The sequence below is a fragment of the Varanus komodoensis genome, unplaced genomic scaffold (assembly GCF_004798865.1).
Source record: "Varanus komodoensis strain SLA01 unplaced genomic scaffold, ASM479886v1 scaffold22, whole genome shotgun sequence".
Classification (NCBI taxonomy): Eukaryota; Metazoa; Chordata; class Lepidosauria; order Squamata; family Varanidae; genus Varanus; species Varanus komodoensis.
In genome coordinates, this window is record NW_025335606.1 from 14,300,646 (window position 1) to 14,314,492 (window position 13,847).

The window sequence follows — 13,847 nt, forward strand, 5'->3', positions numbered from 1 at the left end:
CCCCATTCCATTTTGCCTTCAGCTCCACTCACTCATTGAACGTGGCCCACGAAAGCTTCACTAAAATTTTACTCTTGGGCTGAAGGAGCTTTAAAGTTTCTGCTTTATAAAGCTGTTGTGAAGTCCTCTGCAAAAAAAAGGCAGATATTCTGCAGATGTAGATTATAATTCCATGCACAGTTGCTTTGAAGTATATTCCACTGAACTCGAGACTTCTCCTCAGGCAATGGTGTATGGGAACATGCTTCCAAGCAATAGTTACTGAAGGGGACAAGATAGGATGCGACCCTGCCAGAGAAAAGCCGCATGAAAAGCAAGTGGATGTTCAAATTTTGGGCCCTCTGCACTGATGCTGCTTTGCAATGAAGGAGAGACTACCTGTGCTTGCTGCATTCCAGTGAAACCTACTCTGTGTATGCGTGCGTGCATGCATGCCTAGATCTCTATACAACGTATCATAAGCCTCCAAAATGAAGCTGCACATACCAACTGATGGAAGCAGCAGCTGCACTAAAGGCTTTTATGATTACAAATCATTCATCGACTATATGGAACTGAAGTCATCTTCAGTAGTAGTCCAGGTTTAAATGCAGGTATTCAATATATACTGAATTAGTAATCATACAATCCAATTTCCAAAATACACTGAAAATTAATTTGTACTTTTATTTGTAAGTTTTAAAATTGTATTAACACAGTTGATAAAAAGCCTAGATCTTTAGGTAATTACAGTATAAATTACAAATTCAGGAATCCCAGTAGTTAATCTGAAGAATATTCAGTTACATGAATTTCAAAAGGGTTGCTTGCCACAATGAAATTATACAAACTGCAAACACAATATCCAAAGGGCGAAACCAAATAAGCTACAAATTCTTCACTGAGATCATCACATAAAATAATTAATTCAAATCACAACCTGGCGTGTGAACACCAATAATATTCCCATGCCATGTGGCCAATCCTGATATAAAATAGGCCAGAGTTTGCTTGGGGTAGGGAAGGAAACCCTGGCATGAGGTGACAGGTGGCTGAGCAAAAATACACCAGTGCCCATCCCTTCAATACCCAAGACTTGTAGTACGTATATGCGTTGTTACAGGGCAGTAAAACAAACAACATAAAATCTTGTTTCCTCTATTTCACGTACATTTTGAAGATGCTAGGAATATTGCAGTACCTTTCCTCTAGAATAGAGGGAGGTAAGCAATGAAGGATTGTACTTTGTGTACTTTCTCTTAAAGGGCAATAAAACGAAGTGAAATGTCCACCTTACTCCACCCAAATTTTTTTTTTTTTTGCTTGCTTGTTTTTAAAGGGGCATTATAGTTCCTTCCTTCTAGAATAAGTGCACTGAAGAAAGAGATGAAGTGCTGTAACCTTTGCTCTGTAAGTGAACATGTTTAAGGCAATTCTGAAAATGCTTCTAGGTTGTGAGCTTTAAGGGAAGAACAAAAATAAGTCAACCATTCATTTGTTGTATTTTACATGGATCAGTGTTAGTCATGACCAGCTAGTGCTTTATTCTCCATATCCTAAATGCATTGCTCTCAAGAAGCACCTGCAGAGATGCCAGCTTCTTCCAAGCATACACAGCTGAAGATAGCAGGGAATCTACCTCCACTCCAAACAGCAATATTATCCTTTTAAGCATCCTCTGGAAAAGAAGACCTAAAACTTCCAATGCCAGTGTAGGACTCCTGACTTGTAATGTTTTATACTACAAGTTAGCTTTTGGTATATTGACTTCAATAACCCTGAGAGAGCAGAGTTGTGAAATCTCTTCCTCGGAAAAACCATATTCCAAGAGGATCTCTTTGGAATGCTCTCCTATAAACGGATCCCTTTTGGATGTTGGGGTAGCGGGGGTCCTGGATAAAAGAGGGGCTGGCCTAGGACTTATCTCCTCCTGATCATTCTTTAAAAAAGAACCACGCTCTTTATTGTGTGGATATGAAGCAACTTTGTCGAAAGTCAAAACTGGTGTCACACAGGCATCAGTGTTATCAAAGATTTCACACCATTCTTTTTGGGTTTTCTTTGAGAATACTTCCACAAATATCTTCTTCATTTCAGGCCAGTCACTGAAACTCATCTGACCGGGAAGTTTCTGCGAATCTAGCCCAAGACCTGAAGAAATAATTTAAAAGGACCAATTTAGTTCACTCAGTTTTGCCAGGAAGATTATTTATTACTAGCAACCAGAAACAGACTTAAGGTTATAGATTATAAACTGACACCAAGAATTTCAAAAGAAGGTTGGATACACATATTGCTTATTTACCTATCAGTATATGTAATTTTTTTTAATGTATGGGTCAGACGCGACTTCAAGGCTAACTTAACATAATATGTAATGTGGTAATGCACAAACTTCTTTGCACAATCATTATTCAGAACTCATTATTGATATGACAGCTTCTGACTAACCAAAAAAAGGAACTCCAGGTAGTTTCAGTCACACATCCTACTGCAGCATCTTTGTTGTTCCACAGCTAACCACATTCTAGGAACCTGTAGATATTACCCACTAAAAAAAAGAACCACAGCTCGCGCGCGCGCGCTCTCTCTCTCTCTCTCTATTTAGAAAGCTTCTATGCCGCCCCATTCGCCGAAGCCTTGGGGGGGCTCACAACAATAAATAAATAATCACAATATTAAAACAATATAATTGGAGATGTCCTGGCCAAAAATGTAAAATAAATAAATGATATTAGCAATTAAAATGATGTTTAAATAAAAAGGTCTTGGCCTGGCACCGAAAAACAAATAATGATGGCGCCAGGCGGACCTCTCTGGGGAGCGCATTCCATAGATTGGGCGCCACCGCAGAGAAAGCCCTCCTCCGAGTACTCACCCTCCTAATATCCTTCACGGAGGGTTCCTGGAGAAGGGCCTCTCCCGCTGATCTCAAGGGGCGGGCGGGCACATATGGACGTAAGCGCTCCTTTAGTTAACCAGGACCCAAGCCATTAGTCTTACTTCAAAAGACTAACAATGTGAGTCCAGAGTAGCAAAAAATACCAACCAATTTATTGAGGCAGGAGTACCCATAAGGCGAAGTCCAGCTCTGAAAGGCAATGCTGCAGATAAAGCAGTCTATGGACAATGAGCATTCGTGCTGCAATTCTGCTTTCACTTATATAAACTTTTGCCTTGTGCACAGCTCGATCTCGAGCTGCTCCTGTAAAAATGAGCAGGAACTGATAGGGGAACCCTCCACATGTTATAACTATATTCCCCACCATCCCCAATAATGGTGTATACCTGGCCAGGGCTGATGGAAGTTGTAGTTCCAACAGTCTGGAGGGCACCTGATCGGCAATAATAGAAATGACATTATTTATTTATTCAACTTATATACTGCCCGATTAGCCATAAGGCTCTCTGAAAGAAGAGAGTGGACTGGAAGAAAATGCTTCCTGGAGTACCAGCTTTTGTTTTTGCCTCTCCACAAAGTTTAGGCAAGGTCTAATGCAGGGCTAGGTAACATGTGCCTGTGGACACTAAATGCACTCCTCCTGCCAAGGTGCCCTCCCCTCTTCTTTTTCAATACAGTGATGATCATAGCTACTTAAATAATAAAGTTTCTTACTGGCAGCCAGGCAGAGCAAAGAGAAGGCCTCTTCTTTCCCCAGGAATGTCCTTGTGCCACACATGAGGCTCAGAAACATTTGAGGAAATGAAGACGGCACGTGGCTTCACACGGATGCTTTCATCTGCAGTGCACCCATTCAGTGCGCTCAGGCAAGTGTCTCAAATTGCCAAATATGCACAGGCTCCAAAGTTTGCCTATCCCAGGTTCTTGGCCTGACAAACCAGGAAGTGCAAAAGTTTTGACCCCATAGTCCAGACATTCAAGAAACTTCATTTTGCTCTGTTTATTAAGTCCACATGGTTGAAAGAAGAAAAGTATGCTCTCAAGCTTCTATGGCTGACCTCCTATAATGTGTGCGGGGTGTCTAGAAAGTAAAACAGCCTACTCTGGTATGAAACTGCTTGGTACGTTTCCATATATATCAAATTTAACCTTAACTGAACTGAGTACAAGCAAATATGAGTAACAGGAAATTAAAGTAACAGTAAATTACCCATGGGTATATACTATAGTGCTTTAAATAATTTTATGGGAATGTAAGTATTATAAATCTGTTTTTACCTTTAGATAAAGCATGTCCTATATGAAGCTATATAAATATAATCACATTAAGCAAATATACAAAAAAATTACAACTGAGGAAAACCCAGTGAAAACTATTCTAGGTTTGCTGTACGGTGTCCTAGAAAAAACACATAAAAACATTTTATTATGGAACACTGACTGGCCAATAATCACTGCATTGTTCCACAGTTATAAGCAAAATGAACAATTCTGGCTCTAGCCCCATACCTTTCATTTTCTTTTCTTCTTCTCACAGAAGAAGATTTAGGATGCCCTCCTTTGTACTTTTTCCTGTGCAGAGTGCCCTACTTTGTTTTGTGTAAATATGCATAGGATCGCATCCTAAATTATGCAGGAAAAACACCTCTCATTTGCATCTAAGTTTTTGGGTAGCAGAGAATTTGTTGCGGATTTTATGTTCCTTTTCAGTTCTGCTGTTTTATTGCTACTAGCGCTGTGATTACATTGTTCTTTTATTATACTTATCTACTGATAAGATGCCATCTTACAGATTGTGTAAAATGAAAAAGTGGGATGCAAATATTTGAATGAAGGAAAATACTGGGAGCCGTGCCAGTATCACCCTCGTCACCAGTGTGCGGACTGCAGCAGGTTCATTCAAGACATACAGCCTTGGCTGGAGTTCAGGCTTTGCACACTGTTGACGAACTTCCAGTACTGTGATGAGGAATACAGCTACGGATATAAAGCCTAAGGTGCAATGCAGCATTTGGAGGGTTACAGGCATCCTATGCAGGGTGTTGGAGCATGAAGGTAAAGTGTGCCTTTCTACTCCTCTCGTTTTGCAAAGCAGAGAGAAAACTAACACCAGTAATCTAATCGTAGCACTTTGGAGGGGTGGGGTGGGGTGGGGAGAGGATTGGAACCCTGCAAGGGCATGCTGGATCTTGTCACTGTCAGTTTCTCCTCACCTCCAAATGCCCCCTAAGCCCCTTCTCTGAGGTTGCTCTTATGCCTTTGGAAAAGCAGCCAATGTGGCTCTTTCCACACCAGCTGCAAGGGTGGGGCAAGAGAACTGAATGCTGAAGCTCAGCTCTATTCCAGCCTCAGAGATTGGAATCCACATGATCCTATGACCTCCTGGGTGCTGTCTAGTGGGCACAGGATTGTTCCATCCACCACTAATGGCACTAGCAGGGGGATACACCTGGAAGCATGGAAAGAAAAAAAGAACACAGTCCACAAGTAGTCCACAAGGAAGTGGAATCTAAACATAATGGCAGATGCAGAACTGGTTGCTCAATGTTTGTGAACTTACTGTTCAGGAGTTCCTACACTGTTCTGCAGAACTGAATGGACTACTTTGTTGATATCATTATGCTATGTGAATGAACTCTACTTCACGACAGCATAATGAATAGCTTTAATTTTCTAAAGCAAGGCAAAAAGGGTGGCATAAAGCGGACTAAAGGTAAAAAGGTAAAGTTTTCCCCTTGACATTAAAGCCAGTCATGTCTGACTCTGGGGGGCAGTGCTCATCTTCGTTTCCTAGCCGAGGGAGCCAGCGTTTGTCCGTAGACAGTCTCCGTGATCATGCGGCCGGCATGACTAAACACCAAAGTACATGGAATGCTGTTACCTTCCCAACAAAGTAGCACCTTTTTATCTACTTGCATTTGCATGCTTTCGAACTGCAAGGTCGGCAGGAGCTGGGACGGAGCAACAGGAACTCACCCCATTGTGCATATTTGAACTGGCGACCTTTTGATCAACCAGCCCAGCAGCACAGCAGTTTAAACCACTGCGCCACCTGCATCCCTATAATGTGGACTGAAGCGTAGCTATTTAAATTACTGAATTACCTTTTTAAAGAGGAATCATTATTTTAAAATATGTTAACCTAATAATTGCTTTATGCTTTAGGGGGGTAATCACTGAAGCAGGTGACATAATTAAAAACAAACTTTCCTCTTCCATCCCAAACATCCAATGAAAAGGTTAGCCAAAAATGAGAGAGAGAGAGAGAACACAGATTATGAACTACAAAGCACAGGATTTTTCTTAACTTTGCCTTTGGACGCTGCTATCCCATTTACACATGTGAATAATCCTCCTCTTCCTCCTCTGAATGTCCAGTATTTTTCCAAAAGCTTTATCATTAAGAACAATATTTATCCACAGCATTTCAAGCTGCAGTCTGCTTGCAACAGGATCCATGTTAACTGGAGCTGCACATTTTATTCATATACTACTTTTTTATACTGCCCAACCAAAGTTCTCTGGGAGGATCACAATTAAAATCATAAAACACTACACAGTAAAATAAAAATCAAAGGTTTATAAGTATATAAATAAAAATAGCTATGTAAAACCTAGCAGCAATGCAAAGATTTAATGTACAATAACAGATGTAAAAAAACAGAAACAGAAATACTAAAGTACCTGGAAAAGCAGGGAAGTGCCAAAAAGAGCACAACAAGGGTGCCAGGCAAGCCTTTCCAGGAAGCTTAATCCCCAAGTGGAAAAAACCCTCTTCTTACTAGCCCCCTACCTCATTTCCTTTAGAGAAAGCCCCCCAAAGCTGATCTTAGGGTCCAGGCAGGTATTTATGGAAGGAAACGATCTCTCCTTTAACTTGGTCTCAAACATTTTAGGGCTTAAATTGATCATGCCATCCCTCTGAACTGGTCCTGGTCCACCAGCCTGTGCAGATGGAAATATATTGGCATAATATTACATTGGCCCGTTCCTGTTAACAATCTCATTGCCCTGTTTTGGACCAGCTGAAGCTTCCATACTGTTTTCAAGGCAGCCCCATGTATAATATATTGCAATAATCCAAATGGTATGGATTACCACAGATTGATTGATTGATTTGATTTCTATCCTGCCCATTAGCCAAAATGGCCAAGATGAGGTATATATCTTGCTTCTCTGTACTCATAAAGTCTGCAAAATGATTCTTTAAAAATACATATACAGTTCTTTCTTTCAATTAGAAAAAATGGTTACTCAAAGAAAGCTCCCACTTCTCTGGGGAACCTGGAAGCTTGGCCACAATCCTCCAGCAGACCGAGATTTTGAATATGAGTGTATGCAGCTGCAGTAAGCCCATTGGATGACCTAGGGAAAATCCTATTGTCGGAGCCTTAGATTCTCCATCTGTAATATGCAATATTTGCTGTTCAACCAGTGACGATAAAGATGGCCAACCAATGTGCCCATTAAAGTGATGCACAAACACTACCAACAGTATGAAAAGCTTTCTTTCCTCCTTAAAAGAACAACGTAGACTAGCTTACCATGGATGAGCTGTTCATAGAACTGTGGCTCAATGGCACCAACAGCCATGAATTTCCCATCTGCAGTTTTGTAAGTTTCATAGAAAGGGGCACCACTGTCCAGCAAGTTCTCCCCACGGGGCCTGTTCCATAGGCCCTGGTTTTGCGATTTCCACAGAAAAGAGCTTAGGTATGCTACGCCTTCAACCTTAAAGATACAATATATTAAAAATAATATTAATAGGAACATATTGACAAGGAAGAGGATCATGTATGCCTCCTTAGAGGAATGGCAGGATATAAACGTAACAGACAAAAGAGACATTTCTCAGATTGATAAGTCCTTCTAGTGACTGAGATAACACCCTACACTAACAATAAACTCTTTTGTTTTCTGCTAGTCTTGATGTAGTGAGAGGTGTCACTCCCTGACCAAACATTGCAGTCTTCATAGCAGGGGGCCTGTTATAGGTAAAGTGTAGTTTAGGGTTAATGTTATTACTCTTGCCTCTAGGATGCCACAAGGACTGTGTGTGCTTGTGAGTGGGATTTTGTAATCTGCTGATATTTTATAACTTTGTTGCTATCACTGCCCTCCTTACCTTTCTTTTCCATACTCTGTCTTGCCCTCCCTCCCTTACAATAATGTGTAACCTGATTCGGCATTTGGGTGAGTTGGGGTGCTAAATCTGCTATCTTGGCAGTGGGGTGTCCTTGGTCAGGTGCAGTCCAGACACGTTGGGGGCAGAGGAGGAGTTTTCAAAGGGTTCCTGTAACAGTGTTATCTAACATCAGGTGGCATGGCTTGTTGCAGGGGAAAACAACCTTCCAATAGCCCTAAACCATTCCATCTTTTATTGAAGGGTTGTTTCCTCCTGCAATAAGCCATGCTGCCTGGGTTCAAAGACAAAACCACAACACATCTTGGTAATCAGCCAGCACCTAGAAAATGTCAGTTGGCAGGACCTAAGGGCAGAACCAGCTTGCATCTAGCCACAACTTCTTTGTCACCAAATGTGCAATTGATCTGGAATGGGCACTTGTTTCTAGCATGCCAATACCAGTACAAGTGAAAACAACTGGGCTACTGTTCTCAAATGTCCAGCATTCCCACCATCTAGCCCTCAAAAGCCACCTTAAGGTGGAGTGAGAATCCTCCTGAAATGGAGGGAAGGAGGGGATGCCTGTGTTTGGATTGAAGCCTTCACATGGGCAGGTGTGTCCTCCACATCTCAAAAAAAACGGGACTTTGATCTATGCTGTTTTGTAACCTATACAGTTCTAATAATGGACTGTGCTTCCAAGGTGTCATCTAAGTGCTGGAGAGGAAAAAGGGGGTAGAGAGTAAGGCTTGCTTTTGACATCTGTTGAGAAACAGGTAACATGATTTGGACACGCCCAAGCATATCCAATATGGTACTATAGTAAGTCCTTATAAGCATCAGCACCCACAATTAGGCGCCCCACCTGTGGAATGCGCTCCCCAGAGAGGTCCGCCTGGCGCCGTCGTTATTTGTTTTTCGGCGCCAGGCCAAGACCTTTTTATTTAAACAATATTTTAACAACTTTTAATATCATCTATAGGTTTTAATTTGCAGCCAGGGTGAATCTGGATTTTATTTGCACTATTTGTATTATGTTTATTTATTGTATGTAAGCCGTCCCAAGGCTCAAGTGATGGGACGGCATACAAAAATTCTAAATAAATAAATAAAATATAATAATTATTTCTCTAACTATGGAATTTTCTGAACCCTGGGCCGAGAATTAGCTAACACAAAACTCATGCATAGCAAGTAGTTATCTAGTTCCATCTTAACTAAAGGATAGTTAAGATGGAACTAGACCAGTTTCAGTCCAGAGTCAACTATAGTAGAATGTTATTTATAAAACAACTTTATAAAAGCAAAAATTAGAGCTCCTCTTATATGCCCAACATACGACAAACACCAGAATAGCATCCCAAAATATCGTCCTTGTCTTAAATGCAACTTGCCTCATATGCCGGCATATATGGTATTCTTTAATAGTCTTAAGTTTACCTTTAAAACAAAATATCTTACCATGCTCGCATCAATTACTTGTCCTTTTCCAGATTTTGTACGTTCATAGAGTGCCATAATGATGCCCAAAGCACACATGAGGCCACCACCAGCAAAATCAGCCAAAAGATTGAGCGGTGCATAAGGTTTTTCATCTTTTCTGCCAAGTTTTGACAGGACACCTATATACATTAAGTACATATTTAAAGGATACCCATGCAATGTAATATTGATATTAATTTTTCTCATGCCATTGCAAAAAACAATGTTGTGCTCAGGAATGAAATTCATAATGATGTCTTCTGAGCATAGATATAAATGTTCATCAAGGCTCCAGCTGTTTCTATTTTATTCCATTCTAAGGCTGACGGCTGTTCAATCTACTCTGCAGGGAGGGGACCATTGCAAATTAGCAGGAAGAAGGATGATGGACGCACAGTGGAACTTACAGCCAAAAGAACCACTGAAGGATTCCTCTCACCAAAGCTTTTTCTCTGATCAACACCTATAATTTGCTTTCTAAAGCTTCAAAATATTTTTCATTTAAAAATGTTACTGATCAGAAGCAAGTTCCATTGTGTTCAACAGACTCTACTCCATGGAAAGTAGGCATAGCAGTCTAGTCAAAACCATATTTAGCAAACATGCTAACCATTTCAGTAATTTGTATAGATGACTGGATCATGAAGTAAAGCCGACATGTCAACTCTAACAAGCAAAACTAACGCAATACATTATAAGGCTGAATCAGAAGCTGCGCACGTGGTTTATTTTTCTAACTGGCCAGTTGCTGAAAATTTAGCAAAGATGGACTATTATCAAGTGCAGGGGTCCTCAAGCTTTTGAATAGGGGGCCAGCTGAAAGGTTCCAGGGATGGGTGTGGGCTGCCAAGGTGATGCGGGCAGGGGGCGCACGCATACGTGCACTGAAAGGCAGGGGCATGCGTGCACAGAGATCCTTTTCTCTGAGCGAGTCCAAAGCGATCTCCTTGCGAGCAAGCGCCACGTGCACGCGTTGCAAGCTATGGCAGGCCGGATCAATGGGCATGGTGGGCCGGATCCAGCCCATGGGCTGTAGTTTGAGGACCCATGATCAAGTGTATCTACATGTTCACACACATGCATGAGCAGCTATACATAACACCCTAACCATTTAAAACTATGTTAACAGAAATGTTCTTCAAGTTACTTAATATTTAACCTAGGAGACAACTCTTTTCTTTTTAAGAGGACATTATGCAACAACATACCTGATAAGGCCAAATAGTTGATGTCATGACCTGCCGACCTGAAACATTTTCCTGAATTGCCAAATCCAGTTAGTCTTGCATAGATGAGTTTGGGGTTCTCTTGCAGGAGGATATCTGGACCCAACCCAAGTTTTTCCATGACACCTGAACAGGGAGATAACTAGTCAACCACATGTATAAAATAAAGTATTAAATTCACAAATGAGAATGACTGAGCAATATCCAAGACTATCACCATGCCCTTGCTCATTCTGTTGCGGAACCTCAGAAACAAGCAGAAACACTAGTTTCCAGATCAGAACAAATCCACGGAGCTGCCTTCCATGCACTCCAGTCCAGAAGTAAGTGCCTCCACCCATTTTTGGTTGCTTTAAAGAACTGCTAGAGCACATGCCGCGTAAGATAATGCCGTATAAACAGTATTGAACAGAGCACACAGACTGAATATGATGGAAGAATTGCTAACTGGTCCTTTAAAAAAATTCTATATTAATGCTGAGGTCCTGTACCTGTTTAATACCACATTCCACACCCCTATTTTGTTGTTTTATTCTGAACTTTTGAGAAAGACAAACTAGAGCAATTTCAGATGCAGCACCAATGTAGGAACAGCGGGAAGCACAAGTGCTCAGTCCATCTTGTTTCTCTGTATGTTTGAGTCGGAACATCTTCATCTCTGCTCCCACTGTGGGAAGGCACACATGATATCCTGATGTTAGGAAAGTCTGTGCATCTCTGCAGGGGAAGAGATGCAAAGCCTCAACTACAGACTTGAGAAAGGAAGGCAGAGACAAGAAGCCAAAGGCATTTCTACCCCCTGCTACTTTTTCTGTAGGTGGCTTTGGGCATCTCAAAGAAGTGGCAACAGAAGTAGTGCAAGCCACAGTCCACCTTTCTAGAAACATGTAAAGTGAAATTCAGTTCCAGTGATGGCAAGGCATTTCACTTGGATGGAAAACTGCTTGAGAAAACAGTGTATTCAGATGAGCAGTGTACAAGCCGGGACAGGTGTTACTTCAGCAATATATTTTGCTCTTCCAGACTAGAAATGTTTCCTAAGGACAACTAATCAGTGCATGAGAACAAGGCCTGATCAGCTGTAAACAGATTCATAGAAGGAAAACAACAGTGAGACTGTAATAATAAATGCAATTGGGGCTGAACATGGGTTGTCAATGAATCATGGGTTACTGTTCTGTGTGAACTCTGGACTATGGTCTATTAATCACAACCCAGAATTCTCAACCTAACAACCATGACTTCTCTTCCTGGGTGGTTCGTGGTTAACAATCCAAATTAAGCTATAGTGCAGGGTTCAGATGGAACAATAACACATGAATATATACTTGTTTAAATGGATTAATCTATAAACAGTGACCTAATAACTTGTGAGATCGTTCCTTTTGTTTGAGGGACTTGAACATCACAATACTCCCTCTGAATGAAACTCTTTCACAAAAGTGGTGAGAAGAGTTCCTAGTTTGCAGATTGTGACAGCGAAAGCAGAACAAAGGGTTTCCCCAGTTCTTCTAATTCTTGTCTAAGAGGGCCATTCTCAGAAACATTTGCACCAGGCCAGGGGCAAAGGGGTATGTGTCGTTTGAGATGGGAGTAAAGACAGGAGCCTCCCCAAACAAGCAGAGAACAAACAAAATATGATTATGTGAATCCACCCTCTTCTGCTGTCTTCCCAAAAATAACTCTCCCCATCCGTCTTCCACATATTTTGAGCCACAGCCCCCACCAGCAATGGCATATAATGGGAGTGCCAAATGCTGGAGGATACCAAGTTGGGGAAGGCTGCCCTATGATATGTTGCAAACATGGGCACTTGTAATATAAATTTCTCCATCAACTAGGATGTCCATATCCACTCTATGAAGAGCAGTCCTCTCTTTGAAGTGGAACAAGAGAGAGCGAGCAGGGCCTTGAAATTGCCCATCTCCAGTGCGCACCTGGAGAAGAGCAGACTGAGCACCAACACAGGTCACCCGGTCAATCTACAGCACTATGGCAGATTGTGTATTTAAATTTCTTTTGTGATACCTTCCACAGCTTCATTCCCATGGCCCCTAAGGTCAGCGCAGATCATGCAGCCCAGCCCACACTCCTGTCCTCGGCTCTATAACAGCTTTCCCCAACCGGGTGCCCTCCAGATAGACTACAACTCCCAGAATGTCTGGCCATTAAGCATGCTGGCTGGGGGCGGATAAAACGGGGCGGATTCCCCGCCCCCCAACAACTGAGGGGCATCAGTTGGGGAAGGCTGCGCAGGGGGCCACTCCGCCTCCCCGATCCTCCCCGTCGTCTTGTGCCAAGTCAGAGCAACGCCGCGTCAAGCGGCGGATACCAAGAGGCACCTGGTCGGAAGGGCTCGATAAGGACGTCCGCCGTCCGGGAAAGCCTCCGCAGCGTCGCGGAGCCCTGGGGCTGCTTCAAATCCAGCGCCAGCGAGCGCTTCCCACGGCCTTGCACGTCCGTGGCCACGGCCGTGTGGGGCGAGCGGTCAATCCGCACCACCTGTGCCCCGAAGTCGGCCAGAATAAGGCCGCACAGCGGGGCCGGCGCCAGCCCCGCCATTTCCAGGACTCGCAGCCCGTGCAGCGCCATGGCGGCGGCGGCGGCGGCGGGAGGAGGCGAGGCGAGGCGGGGACGGAAGGAAAGACTCCGGGAGCGAGCGGACGCCTCCACCCCAGCTAGCCGGGGCCGCCTTTGCGCCTCCTCCTAGGGGTGGGTGAGGCGAGCCGAGCTCCGGGCGGCGATTCCAAAGGTCGAGGCCGCCGAGCGAAACACGCGGGGGCGCCTCTTAGCTTAGGGGTCGTAGGGACGAAGGTTGGCTTCGAAGGGTCACAGTGAGGGCGCTTGTGGTCCACGGGACTTCACTCCTGAGGACACGTGTTTTGGGAGACACTATGTGCCAATAACGGCCCAGTCGGGTGGCACCATACAGATTCCTGGCAGCATATTTTTATTATTACTGCACCACAGTGCACTTCATCGGATGACGAGGTGGCATCTAGTCCCAAGCTTTCATGAGGGCGGGCAGAAATGTGTTCATTGGGACTTCCCCTAGTTTTGGTATGCTGAGTGTGCAGCCTTATGCTTTCCTCTGTGAAGAGTGGATTGTTAGGTAGAAAAGTAAGGGTGCAAG

At 43.1% G+C, this 13,847-nt stretch overlaps 1 protein-coding gene across 1 annotated transcript; it reads right to left on the reverse strand.

Moving 5' to 3' along the window:
* Positions 1-641: 641 nt before the first annotated feature.
* On the reverse strand, positions 642-13,392 carry AMACR (alpha-methylacyl-CoA racemase). Its single transcript, XM_044431590.1, has 5 exons — positions 13,057-13,392; positions 10,697-10,840; positions 9,468-9,628; positions 7,426-7,612; positions 642-2,130 (listed from the first exon to the last, which is right to left on the reverse strand). The coding sequence occupies exons 1-5, from the start codon at positions 13,304-13,306 to the stop codon at positions 1,721-1,723; spliced, it is 1,152 nt and encodes a 383-aa protein (XP_044287525.1). The 5' UTR covers positions 13,307-13,392; the 3' UTR covers positions 642-1,720.
* Positions 13,393-13,847: the final 455 nt, after the last annotated feature.

Bases quoted from the DNA above. Each gene is read 5' to 3' on its own strand.
- AMACR (XM_044431590.1), bottom strand. From the start codon at position 13,306: ATGGCGCTGCACGGGCTGCGAGTCCTGGAAATGGCGGGGCTGGCGCCG. The intron at 9,629-10,696 runs GTATGTTGTTGC...TAATGTATATAG, and splicing joins CAACTATTTGGCCTTATCAG to GTGTCCTGTCAAAACTTGGC. The intron at 7,613-9,467 runs GTAAGATATTTT...TGTATCTTTAAG, and splicing joins AAGTAATTGATGCGAGCATG to GTTGAAGGCGTAGCATACCT.